Raw genomic sequence first — 22,146 nt, forward strand, 5'->3', positions numbered from 1 at the left:
GAACCTACTTAGGGCATGATTCGATTTGTGTCAATATGATTGATGAATCTAGCACTCAAACACAATCTTAGGGACTGCATCCAAGCACTAGATTCATATGCACATATTTGAACATTATCTAAAAGTATGAGAAAGATGATTAGAACACAACAATAGAAAAACAAACTCAATAATTATAGGAAACCATTAGTTCGGTAAGAACTAAAAATCTAATAGATTAATCTAAAAATTTCGAATTCATATACAAAACAATAATCCCACAGAAACATCATACTACAATCTTCATAGACAAAGTATTGTAAAAAATCAAAAACAAACAAAGCCATGGAGATGAGTTGCGAGAATCACACGTTGTAGGAACCTTGGAGGTGTGTCTTCAATGGTAATTTCGGTGGAGATGGAATTGGTATAGAGGGGAGAACGGCTTGCTGTTTTGGTGAAGGATGTTTGAGGTAGTATTTTGGTAGAGTTTTGGCTCTTGAATGCAAATGAGAAGTCATCTTATTTGAGAGGTGAAACCGTGTATATATAGAAGAAAGAGGGAGGGTAGGATGCACAGTTTGAACTTGCCTATTTCTTCCAATAATCATGTCATGTTTTATCTCCTTAAATCAAGTCATACTTTATTCCCTAAATCATGCAATGTTTTATTCATTTAATGATCATCTTCTAGATTTTTGGTTGCATATGCAAGGCTCATTTCTTTTTCTTTCTTTAATTTTTTTGTTTGTTCTCTCTTATCTTTCTCACGGTTGCTCCATCTTCTCCTTAATTATCTCTTCTATTTAATTATTGCATGACTTGTTGATGATAGAACTCCATAGTGCACGGCTTCTCCTTGTTCCACTCGATCTCCCAAGCTGTGAGTAACTCTCCATGTAGGCATGGCTCTCCTTTATTTTCTCAATCTGTGCCTTATCCCTTTTAGTCCTTCTTTACATGGCTGAAACTCCTTGTTTTCCTCTAGTATTATCTCTTAAATACAATATGAAAATAAGAAAATAAAATCATAAATAAGAAATAATTAGTTTAAAAAATTATGTCATAATCTAGACAATTGTTGTCTTAAAAAGACACATGTAATATATGAGCTCAACTATATTATGAAAGTTTCTAATTTGCAAAAATGAAAATTTACTAGAACAAGTAAGTTACTAGAACATGAAAGTTCATTTATGAAAGTTTCGCAAAAAAAAAAAGGTTTTAATTGAAGTATGACTCTCCCAAATGATACGTTTCCTAGTCTAACAAGGATTCTTAGTGCATGAAGGACTTTCAAAATATCTCCAATGCGACCAAAATGTAGAAAGATGAAGACTCCTAATCTCACTAGTTTTTCTAGTCCTACAAGGATTCCTACAAGGATTCCTACTCAAACTAGAACTCTAGACCAATTCTGCGTTTTTAACTCATGTAAGCACAAAAATGCATTCAATACTGCCCAAGTCTCTTACTCCGACTCAATGACTCAATAGTACAACAATAAGGGCTAAGAAAAGTACAAATGAAGGTAAAAACATGTTAAGAACGTCGCACAAAGTGCTACTATCAATCACCGTTATTACTATTTAATAACATTATGTATCTCCTATTTACAACAAATATGTGAGTGAATCATAAAAATAGTCAATGATGTTTAAACCTAGTACTGTAGTTAGAATCATAGTTTCAAAATTTTTACGTTGAAAATCTATTCCTAATGTTGTTAAGCAATTTGTGACGTTTTGTTTTAGAGAACGACCAAATAAAAAAGCACGAGGTCACAATTGAGCAAATTTAGAGGATCCAAATAGCAATAGTTTATAATATTCAAGAGGGGTGAAATTTACACTACTAAATTCGTAAATCACATTTTATGTTTCATTTTTAAGTGATTTGAATTTTGTTCTTACTAAAATTTTGTCTTTTATATAAAAAATTACCAAATAAAGAAAATAAGAGTATGGATTACAACTTTTAAAAGGTAAATTTCAACTCTCTTTAAAAAATAGAAAATTACTTAGTGGTATTAGACCACATTTGAATTAACTAAAAATTCAGTTTTCATATTTCTTATACAGATTAAGACATAAGCTCAAGTCTAAAGAATAAGTAAAACAAAACTGATTAATTAATTAATACAAAAATATCCAAAATACCCTTATTTTCATGAAAATTACCAAATGTTACTCTTAGATCTAACAAATTTCCCTCTCCTCATTTTTTAGTATTTTTTTTCGGGAAATTTAAGTTTTTCGGCCAAACTACCGACAATTTAGAGGTAAGTCAATATATAAAGTTGTTCTTTGTCATGGGCTTTCATTTAAGAAACATATTGCATATGTTTTGAGAAATTTCGAATTTTGCTCACAAAAAACCACAGTAGCAGTTAGTTTCTCAGTCGACAGTAGCAGCTAGACTTATAGTCGACAATAGCAGGTATCTTCCAAGTCGACATTAACAGTTAGATTCATAGTCGACAGTAGCATGTACCTTCCAAGTCGACAGTAGCAGGTGTTTTTCAAGTCGACATTAGCAGCTAATTTTTAACTCGACAGTAGCAGTTTGTTTTTATAGTCAACAGTAGAAGATAACATCTCCATTGATAGTAGCAAACACTATGAGTGAAAGAGGGGTAAAAAAGTAAATATTTTATGACATGTGATAACTTACCATAATTTGGTCCTTATTTGTTTTAACAAATTAGGTAATGAGTTATTTGTAAACTAAATTGTTCTCTGATATTTTAAGTAGTTTATTATTTAAAAAAAAAAGTGAAAAAGTCGCATTTTATTGCCTCCGAAGTAAAATATGTTAAAGCGAGAGAGAAATGCTGTAAATAAATTTCAGTCACTTGTCTCTTTAAGGCCGACGATGCCCACTACTCCAGAGCACTAAGAAAGTAAGAAAGAGCTGCTCTTGTTCTTCTGCTACCTCTCCAAACTCATACACCGCCAAGATCTCAACTTTCCCTCAGCTCCGCATATTCGCCCCCAATCTTTTCCATCACTTTCACTCCTCTCTCTGCAATGTTTCGCGCCTTCCGTGGCTTCTCTTGGATGCTCCTCGTTCTGGGTTAGGGTTTCGCTGCGCTAAGGTAGCACCCACCTCCCTTCCGTGTTCTTTAGAAATTAATAATTACTAATTTGCCCTGTCGTTCTGTAATTTCGGGTTTTCTTTCTTGTAATTTAGTTTCTTTATTAGGTTGTCAGAGATTTTTAGAGTCTAGATAAGATGGATGAAGAGTTTAGGGTTGAGGATGGTAAAGTTGAAGATGGTGGAGTTGGGGAAAAGGTTGAAGATGAGGGTGGTGTGAATGAGGTTAAAGAGTTTGAAGATGGAGCTGAAAAGTCTTTGGGTGAAGAATTTGGAGATGACGAGTGTGGAGATTATGAGTTTTGTGTGGGGGATATTGTGTGGGTTGAGACCAAGATAAAGACGTGGTGGCCGGGTAGGATTCATGATCCGGCAGATGCGTCGGAGTATGGGATGGTTGGTGACCAAGAAGGCTGTCTGTTAGCTGGCTACTTTGGGATGGGGCATGTCTCTTGGTGCCGCCGGCAGCAACTGAAGCCTTTTGCGCTGTTCTACGAGCGGGTTTCAGGGCAAAGCAAGGCTAGGATTTTCGTTAGAGCTGTGGAGAAGGCTCTTGAAGAGTTTGGTGGCCGTGTGAAGTTGAGTATGAGTTGTGCCTGTGTTTTGAAAGGGAATCGAGTGGCGGTTGATGATGCAGCATCTAAGGAAGGAGTTTTGGTGCCCCAGCGGAATTCTAGTGAACTTGGTGAATTTTCAGTTACTCAGTTTGATTGCGTGGAGTTCCTTGCACATCTGAGAAATCTTGCGCAGGTTGTTCGCAGAGTTGGCAGAGTTGATTTTGTAGTTACGCAGAGTCGATTACATGCCTTCTATAGCTTTACAGGGCACGACCTGCTGCCTATGCATCTACTTCAGGAAGGAGATGAAGCTGAAAGTGGTGCAGGTGGAACCTTGCCGAAGCAAGCAGAGGAGAATGTATTACATCAAGAAAATAATGACGAGACTGAAGCTTTTGGAAAGGTTTTTGATGTGGGCAGTGCCAATAAACTTTCCATCTCAAGGTCGAAGGTCAGGAAGAGAAAGATGAAGAAGGAATCTAAAATGGAAGAGACTAGCCAGCCAGAACAGAGAAATGCTGCCAGTGCAGGAAATGGTGATGGCTGGAGTGAAGAAATGATTGAAATAGGCCTCGAGTCTAGAGAGCGGAAAAGGAGTAGGTACTTATCTTATCCATATGTAAACCTGGGGCAAAAAGGATCATCTGTGGAAGGAATGGCTGCAGCCTTTGATGGTGGACCTCTAACTTTCAAAAGCACGGGCGAGAAGTTCTGGAGGAAATGGTATATGAGGTTTACCGGTGCGAGTAACATATCTGGTAGTTCAAATTTGAAAAATCCATCTACTGCCGAGTTGCTTTCTGAGTTCTGCTCTGCTGCCATAAACTGCCAGTATCCATTTGAAAATAAAGCATTTGATTCAGTTGCTTGGTTCATCTCTAACTTCAGGATATCAGTATATCATGATGAGCCTCTCTGTGAAACCTATAGTAACTGCATGGCTGGTCAGGATGAGGATAAAGATTCTGAACCTTGCCTGTCGGAAAATGGTGACCAGTATGAGGGTAAATCTGAGCCAAAGAAAAGAAAGAGAAAGGCTGTTTCAAAGATTGCAGAGGGTGAAGGTGCTGCCAGCACATTAAGTTTAGTTCAAATCCCTGCGACTGCTGTACAGGGTGTGAATGGAAACCCTGGCAAGAAAAGAGGACGGCCAAAGGGGAGATCCAAGACTAAATCTCTTTCTGGGATATCAGATGTCAATACCAGCATAGCCCCTAGTGGCCAAATGGTACAAGGTTCTTTAGCTGTTGGCCCTGTCATGCCACGTGATAAGCCCACACGAAAAAGAAGAAATAAGGCGGATGGAGCAGGTCTAGTGAGTTTGCAGACTACACAAACAATTGGTATTCCTGATCTGAATGGTAACACTGTTATACCTAGTGTTCTGGTTAATGATGAACGGACTATTGGCCATGGGGGATTGGGGACTGAAGCTGCTTCAGAGCATTCAAAATCCAATATGGCTCCTGGCTTAGTAGATGTCAATGGGAACAATTGGAAACCTGGTACTTTGGTTGTAGATCTGGGGATTCCTGCTCAGGGTTTTCCTAACCAGGTTACCAGCCTTCTCTCAGCTGAAAGTAAACCTGCCCCAAAGAAAAGAAATAAGAAGGAGAAAGTAGATCCAGGGGTTCCTGTTCAAGCTGATGGTATTCCAGATTTGAATGGAATTGGTGCTGAATGCCTTGCACCTCCAAGTAAACCCGAGCGGAAGAAAAGGAAGAAAAAAGGAGAAGCTCTAGCAACTGCTCTCCTCTTGACCTTTGCCCCAGGAGTCCCTATGCCTTCAAAAGATGATTTAATTTCAACATTTTGTAGGTTTGGACCCTTGAAAGAATCGGAGACACTGTTGTTAAAAGATTCTAGTAGTGCTCAGGTTGTATTCATGGAAGGGGCTGATGCTGGAGAAGCTTTTCTGAGTTTGGTGAAGGACAACCCATTTGGAACAAACCTTGTTGGTTACAAGCGCTTTAATCTCCCGTCAGTTTCCAAGGTTTTAGCCACATCCTAGCCTCTTTATTTAAGAAGAGATTGCTGACTCCTGAACAATAGCCTACCTTGACGTCATAAGGCAGAATCTTCCATCAATGACGTCAATGCTTGAGAGGTCGGGTGATAATCATTCTCCAGAGCAAAACTGGAGTGCAGAATAAAAGGCCTCCTACAGAAGGTGAGCTCCACAGATGATTCTTCCTCTGCTTACTTAGATTAGGTTATGTACATCGTATGAAGGTTGTAGTGAGACCTTTTAGGGCAGGCTCCATGAGTGATATTGATGTTAAAAATCCTCTTTGACAGTTTGATGAGAGGGCATCAGTATTGACTCATTTGCATTTGATGTATATCTTCTTTAGACTGGGAAATGATCTTAACTGTGTATTGTGGAACCTCTTTGCAACTTTTTCAGCTGTTCATGTATCTCTATTAATGTAGCTTTTTTGTATGTACCTTTCTTTTGTATGTTTTTTTCCTCGGCTTTTTCCGTCATTGATTTATGCGGTGACAGAGCTCTATAGTTATTTCCGCATGAAATTATTTCCAATGCCTCTGAAGTGGATACTTTGATAATGAAATGAGTTTTTGCGACTCCGCAATAATTCATGTCCATTTATTTGTATACATGTTTCATCCATGTCAATCTTGTTTTGTATGTATTGTGTGAGACGATGTGTGAGGAAGGACATAGTTTCTGCTTCTGCTCTTTACTTGGCCAAACCACACTTCATGCTCGTTATACTGAACCTTGCTGTATATTAGATCATAATTTGATTTTACATGCCACTTAGAAAATCATGTCTTTCAGGCACAGTTACTACACCGTTCAGATCATTGATATAATTATCTGCAGAGAACCAGAATGCAAAGGTGTTCTTGCTGCAAAAATTCTTGAGGGTAAAGCTGTTAATCATCTTGTTGGATGACAAGTCTAGCTTCAATTATTTTTGATATCTTGTTTGGTTTGTTTCTCCTCTATGAAATTAGTGTGGTGGCTTCATTGTTGCAAGCACAAGGTGCTTTGGGTCTTAGACTACTATATAAAACATGGATCTTGCAAAATAACAATAGCTGACAGAAAAAGGAAAAACAAACATCAAAAAGGGTCCTTTTGTGATCTTTGTTATCCAAACTCTATTTTTCTGCACTTGCCTGACTTAGAATGCTCATATTTGCTTAGTAAATCTTCTGTAATGAGTTATTTTGGTTACCAACTCCTTCCAGATCTATGATTTCACCACCTTGGAGCTTCCCTGATATTGCGGTAAACTACCAAGCCTGTTCTCAATCCGTACCCCGGCTCTATGTGTCTGGTTCCATCTTCCATTTGGGTTCCCATTCCCAATGGAATTAGAACATTCCAGCATTTCCTCAATTCAAGCATCATGCTTTCTCTTCTAGTACTCCTGCAACCAAACTAGCATCTTCATAAAGTCTGCCTGATACGAAGATGCATCGACTGAAAAAGTTTTGTAGAACTGCCGCTGAACTACAATCAATCCGTTTCAATGGTGACCGGCTTCAGACCTCGGCATGCTCCGTCCAAAGTAGTCGTCCCTGAACGACAGACTCCCTCCCATTTTAAGTATATGCTTATAAAAACACCATCAGTCCATCACAATTGATTTTTACCCAACCTGCAGTAGAAGACTTCGAAATATAATGTATGAACTCGGCAAGCCGAAATGATGCTAAAAGAAAAACATCCTGCGCCTGACTCTGTTTCACACCACACTAAAAAAACAAAAAACATCAGCTTACCAAAGGTGGTACCTGAAAAACGTTCAGCAAACCAACAACAAATACATAGCTAATGCATAGCTTCATGTCTGTAGCAAAACGCTATATAGTTGGTATCCAACCGAAGCACCCTGTTGTGTAAGAACAATCTCTACTAAGATACCACTCATACAAGTTAAACTCCTCACATAATTGGATTGTTAATTCATTTCACGTGCTCCTATGTTGCATGTGAGAGGTCATGTTAGAACTTATTATACCGCGATATTTTGGAATTAAAATCCAACGCTTTATAGTGATTAAGTTAGAGCGTACACAATGATCCACATGCCACGCTAGTCATTATTTAACAAAATTGTGTGACGCTTGTCATTATTTAACAAAAACAAACGGAAGATAATTACCCAGCCCTGGGTGTTCATGAACAAAACAACTCTAGCCACCAGTTAGTTAATGAGTAAAGATATTTGATGAACCGTTCAGAGGCGGATCTAAGCTACGACTCTCCCAGCAATTTTAGAGGTTGGGCTTAATCTAGCATATCTGCCGGGCAAAAAATAGATTTTGACCAATAACAACCCTATTAAACAACTAACCTGAGCCTAGCCCAATCAACCTTAATTAACAAAGAGTGATGCAACTATGCAGACATCAGAATTAAACCAAATGTGCGTGTGTTCCGCTCAAACTCTTCTTAAGCACGGCTCCTCACTTCTCTTCTCAGATATGACTTTGACACTTCCTATTTCCACTGCTAACGGAACATGCATTTTTAGCTATGAAAATTATAAAGACTAGGCTAAGAAACAAGATGGAAGACAGATACCTTTCAGGTTGTATGATGCTTCATATTGAAAAGGAATATGTAGACAGTATTGACGCAGAGGCAGTGATTGATCATTTCGAGTCTATTGGAGAACGTAGAGAGTAATTCAGATAGAGTATTTTATGTAAGAGTTCTTAATAACTTTTATATATTTGCGATTCTTATATTTCTTTTGAATTATTGATGAATACTATGTAAAAATATTTTTTGTTTACCTTCTCAAGGGTTTTCATTATGTTTGATGAATTTTTTCCGCTCACCTAACTTTAAGACCTTAGATCCGCCACTAGAACCGTTGTGACTTGAATTCCTTCTTTCTGGATTCAAATATACAATTTTTGTCCCAAACCATCATAAGATCCCATAAACTACAAACGCATTCTGATCACTGACCATTTCTTTCAACAGAAGTATAACAAATTTCAGGTGGCATCAAAGATTATGTGTATCAATTTACGCAGGGATTGGATTTCAAGAAAAAAAAAAGGCACTAATATTCATAAGGGCAAATGCACTCAAAAGAGATGAATACCTGTAAACTGAACATTTATCGCAAGTTGCTGACAATATAAATTCCACCAACACATATTTTCTCAAACAATAATGCGTGCACAAAAGATGAAAAATAGACTAGAAAGGAGGAAAGGGTTCCAAATGCTATATATCTCAGATGAGGCAATCGGCAAGAATATCTCAACTCTGGAGCAAATGCAAACTATCATAAACAAGTTCCATTATACAGCAGTAATAGTTCATACTTCATAGTTTTTGGCCACTCGAGCTCACTGGTTAAAACAAAGTAACATACACTCCTTCCACAACCATATGAAATACCAATACGACACCTACAAAGAAACCAGAAATAGGATGCAGTCCAAATAACAATAGTTAAAACCCAAAAGGAATCCAGAAATAAGATGCACCTAGCAGTACAGATTTGGTCTTGCTTCTTAGTTTTGCAGGACTCTCTGGGTGTAAAGCCATATGAATCACCATAATCATTCAGGCACTGAAACTAAAGTCTCATGATAAAAATGGGCATTGAATGAACACATGTACTCGGGCACCTCAACTCTGTACCGATCAGTGCAGACTGGGGCGTTGTCCTTACAGCATATAATTCTGACCAAGTCCAACTTCATATGTAGTTTGATCACAATTGTTCCGTCTTCTGAAAGAAAAATAGGATCCCAGTAATAGCAGTTATAGTTTGGAGCAAACACATCTGGTAAATCACGTACATTAAACCGAAAAAGTTTAACCCAAGATTCAGGCATTTTATACTCTTTCATCACCCAAAATTCACTATATTTGTCAGGATCCTGAAACATCACACAAAGACATCCTCCTACAAGTACCGGAGTTCTTACTCGCGTCATTTTTATACCATCTTCATTATGGCTAAAAACAGGAAGTGGCATTTCCCCAAACTGCTCACTGTCCAGATCAAAAGCATAGACCGGTGGTGGCTCAAACCCAGGTTCGCAGTCACTGACCCAATGAATGGCTCCATTTGAATAAGTCCCCCATTCTTTAGACCAAAAGGGGTATGGTGACAGGTAAGGAGCTTTAACAACTTTCCAACTGTTAGCCCTATATGAGAACACCTGAACTTCCATAAAACCACCAAAATTTGGTATCACCACAAGTTTATAGTCATCAGAGGCCGACACTCGACCAAAACCATAATATACACAGCTCATGTGCCTTTTCTTTCTTTCATCTGCCAATTTTATCATCCCAATCTGAAATTTTGGAAGAGGTATCTTGCGGACGAATTTAGTCGATGGATTCCAGATTACCAAACTTCTATAATAATCACAGTAAAATTCGACCAGAGGTACCAAACAATTTCGATTGAACTGACCCAAAAGTACCAAACCATCGCAGGAGCCCATTACTTCAGTGTTGCTAGTCACAGTAGTCAGCTCCAATGGGCAAGTGAGCTTTTTCGTCGTAAAGTTATCATCTAAGCATTGAAATTGAGTGGAAGACATACGAGGAGTGGCGATAAGGACATGTTGACGGAGGTGGGATGATAGTTGGAAATGGGAGTTGCCAAATTGGCGGTCGGAAATGATGAGAGAATGCCACCGTTTACAGACACAAGTGAAGCGGATCAAGGACTTAACCGGCAACCGACAGAGGATGTTGAGCACAACATGTTCTGGGAGGTCAGGATCAATGTGCTGCTCCTTCTTCGTCAACATTGCCAAGAGCTTCAATCACAAGTTCGCAACCTAATTAAAACAGAAGCCCGGAAAAAAGATTGAGACTTTGGGCGGAAAGGTTTCATCTTTTGACTCACTGACAAACTGAGAGACAATTACAGAGACAAAACACTTCTTCTGTATATGTCAGGTAAACTCAGGTTTCATACTTCCATTAGAGATATGGGATTCATGGTAAAGCAAGATGTTTTATTGTTAACGAATCAAATTAACATAAATAACTGAATGACAAACAGAGCTTACCCAGATGGAGATGGATGTTCAAGGTTTCTGAAGAGACGAGAGAGAGAGAGAGAGAGAGAGAGAGATGAAATGAAATGAAACTGGTAGAAATGCGTTCGAGGTTTTAAAGAACCGAGAGATGGATCGGATTTGGGTTCGGGCCACCTCCACCTCTACTATATCTCTGTAGAATACATATATACAGTATACACCCAACTGACCCAAGTTCGAAACGCTTCACTTCTAATGTTCCTGAATAAAGTCAAATAAACTAGTCATACACTATGGTCTTGTACGTTACCCTTGTTATTGTTATGTTATGGCACATTCTAGAGTTTGAGGTTGAGTACATAATCTCACTATTCTGGTGGACTTTGTGTTTAGAGTAATTTTCTTTACATGAAGGTGTATGAAGTTATGAACCATGATGGTATCAAGCTTAGAGCAATTTTCTTTACATTTACCCAGAAAATGTAAAAGCTTGAAGTGATGATATATACGTCATATAGGTTTGTCTTTGTGTTTGTTTTGGGTCTTTGTGACCCCCTTGTATACAAAAAATATATATACACGTCATATGACTCATATCAATATAACCTAATTAACGTACACGCAGAAACCACTTGCTATTATTTGAAGTTTAGGTATCTAAATAATCATGTTAAACTTTGGCCAAGTTCAGTGAAGTATATTTTACTTCATGCAGTAGCATCAAACAGGAGATCGAGCGACTTACTATGACAACTGTAATGGCCATCACCTATTAAAGACTCTCCTTATTGGAATCCCACTTGCAAGTCTAATTGTTAAAAATATATGATGTTCACATTTACACCTTGGAAGTTACATGATCTTGATGGCATTGATATTGTTATGTACAACCACTGGTTCTATAGATTACAATATTTATTACCTGCACTGATTGCTTCTGAAAAGATTGTTGATATATATTTGATAGATTGTTTTGATTAATTTTCCCTTTTCCATTAACATTTCATTGAAAATCGAAAATATTATCTCATATACACATGTTAGTGTGTTTAAAAATAATTTTTCTTTAATGAGTATCTCGTATATATATAAAAATTTGTAAAAAATATTTACACATTTAACTAGTTTAGACAAGTTTGGAATTTGAATACATTGAGCATGCTTTGTCGATCGTGGAGTAGCAAAACGCACAAAGTCTCTAATGGCTACTAAGGATACATTGTCTAAGGGTGTCAAGCTTCCTAGAAAGATTAAGATCGGAAGAGTGAGATAAAGTTTCAAGCTGAAATGTCTACCATCAAATAGTTGCTTATGGGGAGCTCCTCTTTTATATAGGCTGATCTTATGGACAAGTCGAGATTCAAGAAGTTTTATCTGTTAAACGTGTCTAGTTCACGTAGTTACCCAATCACTGCAGATGATTAAGTTGGCATCAATCCCAAATGTTGAAGTCTCCTGGGTTCAAATTTCGTCAACGTTGATCATATCTTAGTTGCAACATATATTCTCGGTGGGTTGGGGGACTAGGGGATGATGGCATTTTGACATGGTTCCTGGACATAGATTAGTCTAGCCTCCAAACTTTTGTCATTTTAGTATGCTATCTTGGGTAAAAAAAATTGTTCAATTACTTTTCCGTTCTTTTTTTTAGACGATAACTCAATTTTAACACGCATAATATATCTAGGTCTATAAGTCGAGCGAACGTAAAATGATTACCCATTTTTAATTTTTTATCATTTAAATCAGGTTACAAAATAAAATGATATTCCATATTTAAAATTTTTCTTAAGTCGAACTCATAATCTTTTTTTTGTACAAAAAAAATAGTGAACGGGGTGGGTCTACCACTCCAGACCCGGAGAACATATATGGTACATGCCCTCCCTATGTGGTGTTTTTCACATACAGATGACCTCCTATTATCAAGAATATCACATCAGCATTCCCTTAACATGCAGATGCCTACGTTACCACTACACCAAACTCCTTGGGCGTCGAACTCTCATAACCTTTTAAAACGGATGAAATGCATCAAAATAAAACGTATAATGAGAAAAATAATAAGATAGTATTAGTTGAGTAGGGAAGGAGAAAGCACTTGAAGCCAAAAGAAAACTAAACAATGGTGGGAAGCAAAGAGTACATAGATCACGTGCACTTGGTACTTGGGGAGTGGAAAGTGGAAACCACAAAAAGAAGCTTTAAATTCGGACACTTCTAGACTTTCAAGTTTCAACCAGGCAAATACAAACAACGACCTTTTTCTAGAGAGAGAAAGAGTGAAGAAAAAAAAATGAAGAGAATTTTTTAGAAAGAGAGAAGAAGAAAAAGAAAGTGAGTCAATGACTTTCTATGACATGACCCATGGCTAAATATTAACTTAATATTTAAGATAAATCATGCGGAAATAGATATATTAAAATTTCGGCATAGTATCTTTTTAAATTAGTCAATCCAACCTGTAAAAAACTCTACTTCTTATAATGTCCAATCATCTTGAAACCCTCCACTATCTCTGAAAATATCAAACCCACACAATTAATCTCAAAGACTGTAATAACGGATATCCAACTCCAACAACAATTAATTCAATCTTAGTTACACAACTTAAATCCAAACTCTTTAAACATCAGAAAAATTAATCCAATAAATATTCAGAGTATTAGAGAAACTAAACGGGCATAAAAGAAAAATGACTTGTAGGCTAAGCATGTAACCTACAGTCTGGTACTTGGCGGTAAAGAACGTTGTCTCACGATAACCACATGGAGTCTGTAAGCCTGCTAACTGGGCATTTGAAAATGAAGAGTTAGGGGAAAACATTTAAAATGTTAGAGTGAGTGGACAAAAACAATATCAGAAATAATAAAAAAATTTCTTTTATATAAAAGAAACTCGATGCATGCACGTTTTATTAAAAGGCTTTCATAACCATAAATATTCTCATAAAAATCGGACTAGACCCCGCTAGTCAAATAATATCCATGAAGATACTGATAGAAAGTCGACTAACCCCGCTAGCCAAATAATATAACCAAAAATAGGAAAATGGACTAGTCCCGCTAGTCAAAAGAGGATGTCAATTTAAATAAGAAAGTATACTAGCCCCGCTAGTCAAACATGAAATAAGTGTCATACCATATGCCCCCCCCCACCTCGGGCAAAATATGTATATATATAATCTCAAGTTCTCAATACCGTCATGTCACGTTCACATAGAGGGTATTAGTTCGTCATATCATTGTCAGCTATGTAACATCGTCTCCCAAACGGCATCGCCTCCCATGCGGAAAAGTGATATAGTATGCTAGCATAATCATCTCAAAGTGTATGGCCTCAAAAGGTAATGAGTGACCTAGCCCCGCTAGTCACAATAAGATCAATGGAAAAAATCATAGAAATTGGACAACATTCTTATCCGTTAATCGTGCCCCTTTTATGTACTTAAAGAAAATGATAACAAATTAAGAATAGATAGAACGAGTACGGTTCCCAACCGTACTTATAAATCTCAATATCAAATAAAAGAAAATTCAAAGAAATAAATAATATAATCCGACATGTGGGACATGTCGTATAACTCTCAAATATACTTAATAATAATTTCGAAAATTTCATTCTCGGATAATTAATCAATAATTTTCAAATATCAAATAAGGCGTCATATATATATATATATATATATATATTTCTCATATTTATTTCCAAGACAACTAAATGGAAATATTATTATAAATAATCAAGAAAAGTAATTAAAATATAAACATTCATGTATGCATTATATTTCAAAAGAAAAGTCCACTCACAGTAACCAAGCTACGCCAAGGGTCGGTCCGAAGTTTCCTCAACTCGAGTCTCCCCACCTCCTGTTGCAGAGACATATAGAATTAATTACTGCAACCTGGTAATATTTAATAAGGAGAAAAACAACCGCTCTCACTCACCTAAAACTGTTACCACATCCACCAAAATTTCTTTAATTTCACTAATAACCTTTGTACACTCTCCAAAATATTCTAGCATCCTAATACCAAAAGTCCCCCAGTTTGTGGATCAAAACCACAACTCTTTACGATTTAAATACGGAAAATAATCGCATAAACTATCCCAAAACTCCTCTAAAAGTTATACAAATATTCCAACACCCTCCTCAACCATCACACAACTTAAAAAATACATTCGAAAACTCTCTGGTACGACGGCAGCCGCCCCTGGCGCCGCCAGAAGTGTGGCGGCCGGCCGGCCGTATTTCGACCACCACCAAATTTTACCACCACAATCCAAATGACATTCCTAACAACTTTCTAGTTCACAACAACAACCAAGTTTATCTCTAAACCGTCCAATTTCACCATTTTTAAAAAATCCCAAATTCAAAACCCTAGAATTCGAAATCATCGATTCGATCACTTACCCTTCGAATTGGTTCAATTCCTTCGGTGAAATTGTAGCATGGAATGAGACTTTCAAAACGCACCAAGCATCTCGGCCTACAGTGGCTGAAGGAAGAAGTTCCGGCGAGAGAAGGCGTTGTGGCAAGCGGAGCTTCTAGGCGACACCGCTTCCTCACAGCGGCGAGACAGGGCCAACCACCAACCCAGATCGGTAGGGTTTCCTCCAAGCTTTCGAACGACACCGGTGCGACAGCGACGAGAAATTTGCACAGAGAGGACAGGCTCGAGAAAAAAATCTGACTTTTTTTTTTCCTTCCTTTCCCAAAATGACGTTAAACTTTATTGAAAGACGTTAAAACAAAATTGGTTTGAAGAGCTATTTTGGCCAATTTATGAGCCACTATATTAGAATCCCTACCAACATGAGAAAAAAAAAACAAGAATTTAAAGAAACAAGACTAACTTGAACATCTTCAACCACAGTAACAAAATTAGAACCATCACCTTCCGTATCACGCACAACATTAGTGAGCTTCAAACAATTTGTCTCAAAGAGAACTGGACCTAGACCATGCTCAACAGCAAAAGTACAAGCTAGCCTACCGGTTGTAGTGTGAACCAAATCTAGGGAAACTAAATTGGGAACCTAAACATAAATGTCGCCTATAATGGAAGAGGAGGAATCACGAAACACAACCCCAATACCACCCTGACAAGAAGCGTTCTGGAATGGTCCAAGCCTATTGTGATCCGACCCTGTCGGGGACATGTGTCAATATTCCATTCCCCCAAACAAATCGAACTAACGACAGCGGGGCTGGTTGCTGTTAAAAAAATTTGTTTTGGTCAAGGGTAAGTTTGGTTTAAAATGTGGATGGGTAAAATCAAAATAAATGAGGAGGGTAATTTTCGAATTGGGTATTAGGTTATGATTGCGAAACTGGAAACTGTTGAATTGAAATTTCAATTTGGGAGAAAAAGTCATTGTCTTCCTTTGCTGCGAAGGGCAGAACATTGTGGCCAAGGCAAACAAAGCAAAACTCACCCTAAACATGTCATCTGCATCATCTGAGTACCATACCATTCTCTTCAAAATTTTCAGATCAATTTCTTGACAATCACCAAACAAACGTTTCTTTAACAACTCCATTTCAGTAACAACAACTGACCCTTCAAGTTCAACTAAAATACCACGACACCTCAATCCCATTAAACGTTCAAAATCATCCTCCGTGATAGACAACTCACGCCCGTGGATGTTGATACAACTCCGATCCAAATCAAAATTTTCCACCAGTCTACAGCAGAGTCGGAGATTGAGTTTGGTGCAACGGAATTGATGAACTCGTCCAAAACCCATTTCTTCAACTGCAGTTAGCTTCTCATCAGACAGCCGGGAGACTACGTCTTTAAACCCTTTCAGATTACATCCTGTCAACATGTTAACTTCCTTACCTCTGCAGTTCGTCAGCCTCTCCACCTCCTCACTTACACGATCAGAAACACTTTCCAATGAATATGCACATAACTCCCCTTCCTGCACACATAATGTCAACTACATAAGAAGCCCATAATTTGAAATGCAGTTAATCACGGCGGAATTAAACAAATTATAAACTACCTTCTCATTCCATTGTCGACCTCTCTTACTTCCATGAGTATTGTAAGCCTTGAACCTGTAAGTTTCACAAATTAAATCCAACCTGCTACAAGTTATACTTGGTAAATTACAAAAACAACTATCTTAACTTACATGGAATTTCCAGTGACCACATTTTTGGCTTTTGAACATTGCCCAGTTACTGTCTCTCGGGTTACGGACTTGGACAACCTTCCCCTCTCAAATTCCTTTCCCTCCATGATCGATTGAGACTGTAGTTTAACAAAAAAAACTCTTAACTTACATGGATTCATGAAAGGGGGAACCACCTAACTAATTGGATAGGATTCAGAATCCCATAAACTCTCCATGGCGGCACTAAGTAGACCAGAAATGCTTTCATCGTGGGGAGCTTTCTGTAGATCCACTCTTCTGGTCACGTGCAAACCGACGTCCATACTTTTACGGTAAAAAAAAAACTTCACTGCATCACTGTACGTATACAGTGATAACTGAGACAAACGTTACACAGGTCGGACCACAGTGGGGTTGGACCAGAGCAGAAAGCTCCCCCTGACAAAGGGAATACTCAAAGGTGCCATCTAAATTTGCCTTTAGCCAACCCACAGGAGGAGTCGTCCAGGTCTAGGAGCCTTTTTAGAATAAAGCTCATGGGCGGATCCACTTGTAGGCTTCATGGGCTTGAGCCTAAGTTAGGCTTATGAATATAACTGACAAGGAGTCTCTCTATAATACTTAAAAATTCCCAAAATTTTGAGAATACAATTTGTATAGCCTTCGTCCTCTCGGGATTCCCATCCTCTCCAATTATCCTTCTCAAATCTCTTTTCTTCTTTAGGATTGGGCACTTTATAGAACTAATTGGATTTGGTTCTCATGGCCATAATAGTTACGATTAGAATTTGCATCCCCATATCAATTATTAATCACCTTTTGCATTGTTCATCCATTTATGAGTTCACAACCCCCGACTTAATCATGCTCATTCCATCACAAAATTGTCACCTTAGGAACTGAAAACCAAAAGATTATATAAGCCCGTTGATATATGATTACTTATTCTAATTTTCTACGGTGTTGCATGTGTAAACTCATTGTCAATTATCTTTGTACAAAAGAGAGACGATGAGAAATGGAAAAGAGAAGGAGTAGCACAGTAAGATTTAAACTCAAGGTAAAGAAAACATAATTAACAATATTGTTATTAAGGGCAAAATAGACTACACAAAATCAGTGGAGGTGCAACTAAAACCTCCTTTTTATAAATTAAATGAAATTAAAAGTTTTTCTGTGTGAAAAACAAAAAAAGAATAAAAAAAAGTGTAACGCCCTTGATACGACCAGACTGGCATCATAACGCTTGAGTCGGGTCCAATTGAAATTAGAAATTAATTGAAGGGTCCGATTTGTAATTTGGAAAAAGCTAAATAGCCAGGCAGCCATTGTTTCATAGTTTCTGTTTGATGCCCAGCTTTCCCAGTCCTGTTTCCGCCGCCGGATTCTCCTCAAGTCAGGAGTTCAGGTAGGTTCTCACTCCTCGGCCCTTTTACTGTGTCTTGTTCATTCACATCATTGCCTCATGTAGTAATTGAGTTTGGAGCTTGAAGTCTACTCAGGCTTCTCTTTTGAATCAGACTTCTACATTGGGCTTGTGTAGGCTCTATCTCTCTATTCAAACTCTCTCTCTGTGTAACTTTTAGATTAGTTTGTATTCACTCTTTGATAGCTTCATCTTGAATACAGCTGTGAATGTTGTATTTGTTAGTGTACAAGCTGAGGCCTTGATTATGGCATGCAGGAACTAGCTTCAAACCTGTGAATTTTTCTTCATGGTCATTTATGTTCCGAAATGCTTTCAAAGGGTCCCCGCTTTCTAGGTGCTACTTCAAAATCTTCTGTCTTTAAACGTTGCTCATCTGCTGTGTCTCCACATGTGGAAGGCCTGTCAAGACTATCCGACCTTGACATTATTATAACTAGAGTTCCTGTTGGAACCAGTGATGATCAAGTACTATCGTCTCTTTCGCACGATCAAGCGTGTAACAGCATTCAGCTCACGCATGGACTTGTGCATCAGTTGTTTTATCGGTTTAAGAATGATTGGAAGTCGGTATTGGGTGTGTTCAGGTGGGCTGAGTCACGGCCGGGTTATCAACTCTCCCCGGATGCGTATGATATGATCATCGACATTTTGGGGAAGATGAGGCGGATGGATAAGACTATGGATTTGTTGGAGAGAATGCATCAGGATCGTCTGGTGACGCTCAACACTGTAGGAAAGGTTATGAGAAGGTTTGCTGGTGCAGGGAAATGGGAAGATGCTGTGAGGATTTTTGATGGGTTGGGAAGATTTGGATTAGAGAAGAACACAGAGTCAATGAACTTGTTGCTTGGCACACTCTGCAAAGAGAACAAAGTTGAGATCGCCCGCGATATCTTTTTAGAACTGAAATCACATATCTCACCAAATGCTCATACGTTTAACATTTTCATTCACGGCTGGTGCAAGGTCAATCGGGTTGATGAGGCGCATTGGACAATCCAAGAAATGAAGGGTCACGGCGGTCACCCTTGTGCCATGAGCTACTCGACTATTATCCTCTTCTATTGCCAAAAATGCAACTTTGGTAAGGTCTATGAACTATTCGATGAAATGGAAGCTCAAGGCTGCACTCCGAATGTTGTCACTTTCACCACTGTTATGTCTTATCTTTCAAAGGCTGAGGAATTTGAGGAAGCTATGCAGTTATATGAGAGAATGAAATCAGCTGGATGTAAACCAGATACCCTGTTCTACAACTCATTGATCCACACTCTAGGAAGAGCTGGACGAGTGAGTGAAGCTATTCAAGTTTTTGAGGTTGAGATGTCTCAGAATGAGGTTCATCATAATACATCAACATACAATACAATGATTGCCATGTTTTGCAATCATGTTCAGGAGGAAGAAGCCTTGGAAATCCTTCGCAAGATGGAAAGTTCTGGGCTCTGTAAGCCTGATGTTCAGACATACTATCCTTTGCTTAAAATGTGCTTCAAAACTGGCAAAACAGACAATTTTTTGGATAAGTTAGTGAATGATATGGTCAATGGACATCATCTCAGTTTTGATCTCTCAACATATACACTACTAATCCACGGTCTATGCAGAGCAGGTAAATGTGAGAGAGCTTATAGTCTTTTTGAGGGGATGATTGCTCAAGAGATGAAGCCCAGGTATAAGACGTGTCGTTTTCTTTGGGACGAAGTCAGACTGAAGAATATGTCTGCAGCTGCTGACAGCATTGAAGATTTCATGAAGAAGCTATAACTAAATGTGAAAGCCTTGTCGTTGTACTTCAGTTCATATGAGGTGACAGATACAATCTTGCATGTAACACTGATCTAAAGAGTTCTTACCATACCAGTAAGGGCCTGGAAGCTTAATTCGAGAAATAACTTCTATATCTTCATACAATTCTCTGATAGCTAACAGCCGCTTCAACTGAAAACCAGGTTTCTCTTCCCTCACTTGTTCATTAGAAAAACAGTTTGAAGGTTTTGGTGTAATTTCTGACCTCCTTCCCCTAAAGAGAAGGTTTTGGTGTAAATACTTCCTTTTCAATTTAATTCAGGGTTTCTGGTCCGTTCAGGATTTGAAATAAATGTGGTTTTTTCTCAGGTTTTGTTTGTTGCCTCCTAAGTTCTACGTTTGACATATATATATATATATATATATATATATATATATATATCTGTAGCTTCTATTGATACTCTTATTCCTTCTGGGAAAATGCCAGGCAATTTCGGATTTAAATCCTAGGATTCTCTTTATAATTGTTTGATGGTAGGCAAACTAGTTCAAATTGATGCACTGTGCATGAGGAAAACAGCCACAAGTGCTTTCCTGAATAGAAGAAGAAAAAGTTGCCTCATATAACACTTCAGATCCCGTGAGTTTAAAGTTTCTCCTAAAACACTTTAGATTATCTCCCATAAGTTTCATCTCTAGCCTCTCTGTCCTTTTAATTTGAATTGGTACTGGACTTAGTTTCCTCTCTCTTGTGCCAGTCGTATAGTTGTAAAAATGCTTTCATTGCTAGTTCAATATCATTTAGTCCAGCCTGCTCTCCTGATATATCGTACTTCTATATTTATTACTGATCCTTGGGATAGTGGATATACTTTTATTATAGTTTTATGCATTCATTTTGGAATAATGAGGTTGATACCCCTTCTTATCTTATTAGATCTCTATCTTGAAACAAAATTACAATGATGTTGGTGGTGCTGGTGCACCCTGTAGAACAAACATGTTGTCTGAAAGAGTCTTCCGTTTGCCAAGTCTGATATTTAATCAGCAGGGGATCTTCTGCCTGTATGGGGATGGTATGCACATTTTTCTTTTCATTTGGAATCTATGTGTTAGTTTGAAAATTGGGGTCACAGAAAATTGACATTTTAACATACTGAGTGGGAACTGCAGTAATTATGGCACTGGTGTCCTTATTGCACGATGTATTTCAGATTCAACTTCTTGATGGTATGTTCTTTTAAGTTAATCAACATCCACCTTTGCCCTTGTTTTGTTGCTCCCCTTATTGAGGCATTCACATTATGGTCCTATGTAGACTTGCATTGTTTAGCACTTTTGGTTTTACCCTTCCAGTTGTCGAGGTTGAATATATGTTGTGTTATCAAATGGTGAGCATTCGATTTTCTGTGCTCCAGTTTCAGACTTATATGGCCATGTTTATTTTTAGATAAAGCTCCTGAAATCCTGCGAATCACAACTCCCATATTACTGTAAGGAGGGTCATAGTTCTTAACGCCTAGTTCACTTCCTCACAAGAGCTGATTATAAGAACCGAGTATGTTCAAGATATAATAGATTATTATGGTAACTTTGCTCAGGCTGATGACTTTAATTTTGTGAGGAAATTTATAGTGCAAAATTTTCCTTTTTTAAGGATTTCTTTTTAAGTTTTTAATTAAAATTTCATTATTGAAATCTATTTACATCACCAGTCTGGTGAAACTACGTTTCCCAGGGATTTTCGTCAGCCTAATTTCAATACTGTTACTAGTATTATAATTAGTTTCCAGCTATTAAAGCATTAAAAGGAAAATTGAGCAAGTGACTGATATTGAGAAACAGTTTGATGTGTGCCTCTTTTTTGTAATAAACTCTGTTTTGACATTTTCATTTTTTGAGTAATGACATTTCGTTTGAGTTGTGAGTAATTATATGTATCTTAAATATTGAGTTGGTATTCAAATATGTAAATGTTGCAGGCAATTGCATCTAAAGAAGTATTTGCTTCTTAAAATTGACTGGTTGGTTGGGCCCATTGCTTTTGGTTTGGATTATGCCCCAGGGCCAGGGACAGTTTAGAGTATTTTCCTAATCTATTGCTATGTTTCTATAAATTGTAGAATAGACTTTTTATTTTTATTTTTTCTGTTTCAATTTAGGGATAGTTCTTAAAGAATATACATATTGCTCAAGACC

At 37.8% G+C, this 22,146-nt stretch overlaps 3 protein-coding genes across 5 annotated transcripts; 2 read left to right on the plus strand and 1 right to left on the minus strand.

The window, feature by feature from the left end:
• The first annotated feature begins 2,926 nt into the window (after positions 1–2,926).
• LOC126793704 (serine/threonine-protein kinase ATM) lies at positions 2,927–6,095 on the plus strand. Its single transcript, XM_050520301.1, is given in 4 exon segments — positions 2,927–3,076; positions 3,172–5,690; positions 5,692–5,756; positions 5,759–6,095. Coding segments are annotated over 3 exon segments (2,628 nt in total). The 5' UTR covers positions 2,927–3,076; positions 3,172–3,213; the 3' UTR covers positions 5,845–6,095.
• Positions 6,096–8,891: 2,796 nt separating this feature from the next.
• Positions 8,892–10,805, minus strand: LOC126794751 (F-box protein CPR1-like). Of its 3 annotated transcripts, none has more exons than XM_050521526.1 (2): positions 10,668–10,805; positions 8,892–10,412 (listed from the first exon to the last, which is right to left on the minus strand). In XM_050521526.1, the coding sequence occupies exon 2, from the start codon at positions 10,401–10,403 to the stop codon at positions 9,192–9,194; it is 1,212 nt and encodes a 403-aa protein (XP_050377483.1). In that variant the 5' UTR covers positions 10,404–10,412; positions 10,668–10,805; the 3' UTR covers positions 8,892–9,191. The 3 variants fall into 3 exon arrangements, with proteins under 3 accessions (XP_050377483.1, XP_050377481.1, XP_050377482.1); XM_050521524.1 differs by having other exon boundaries at positions 8,892–10,433; positions 10,668–10,801; XM_050521525.1 differs by having other exon boundaries at positions 8,892–10,508; positions 10,668–10,695.
• Positions 10,806–18,023: 7,218 nt separating this feature from the next.
• On the plus strand, positions 18,024–20,316 carry LOC126794438 (pentatricopeptide repeat-containing protein At3g04130, mitochondrial). Its single transcript, XM_050521156.1, has 2 exons — positions 18,024–18,177; positions 18,454–20,316. The coding sequence occupies exon 2, from the start codon at positions 18,505–18,507 to the stop codon at positions 19,963–19,965; it is 1,461 nt and encodes a 486-aa protein (XP_050377113.1). The 5' UTR covers positions 18,024–18,177; positions 18,454–18,504; the 3' UTR covers positions 19,966–20,316.
• Positions 20,317–22,146: the final 1,830 nt, after the last annotated feature.

This window comes from Argentina anserina, chromosome 5 (assembly GCF_933775445.1).
Source record: "Argentina anserina chromosome 5, drPotAnse1.1, whole genome shotgun sequence".
NCBI classification, from domain to species: domain Eukaryota; kingdom Viridiplantae; phylum Streptophyta; class Magnoliopsida; order Rosales; family Rosaceae; genus Argentina; species Argentina anserina.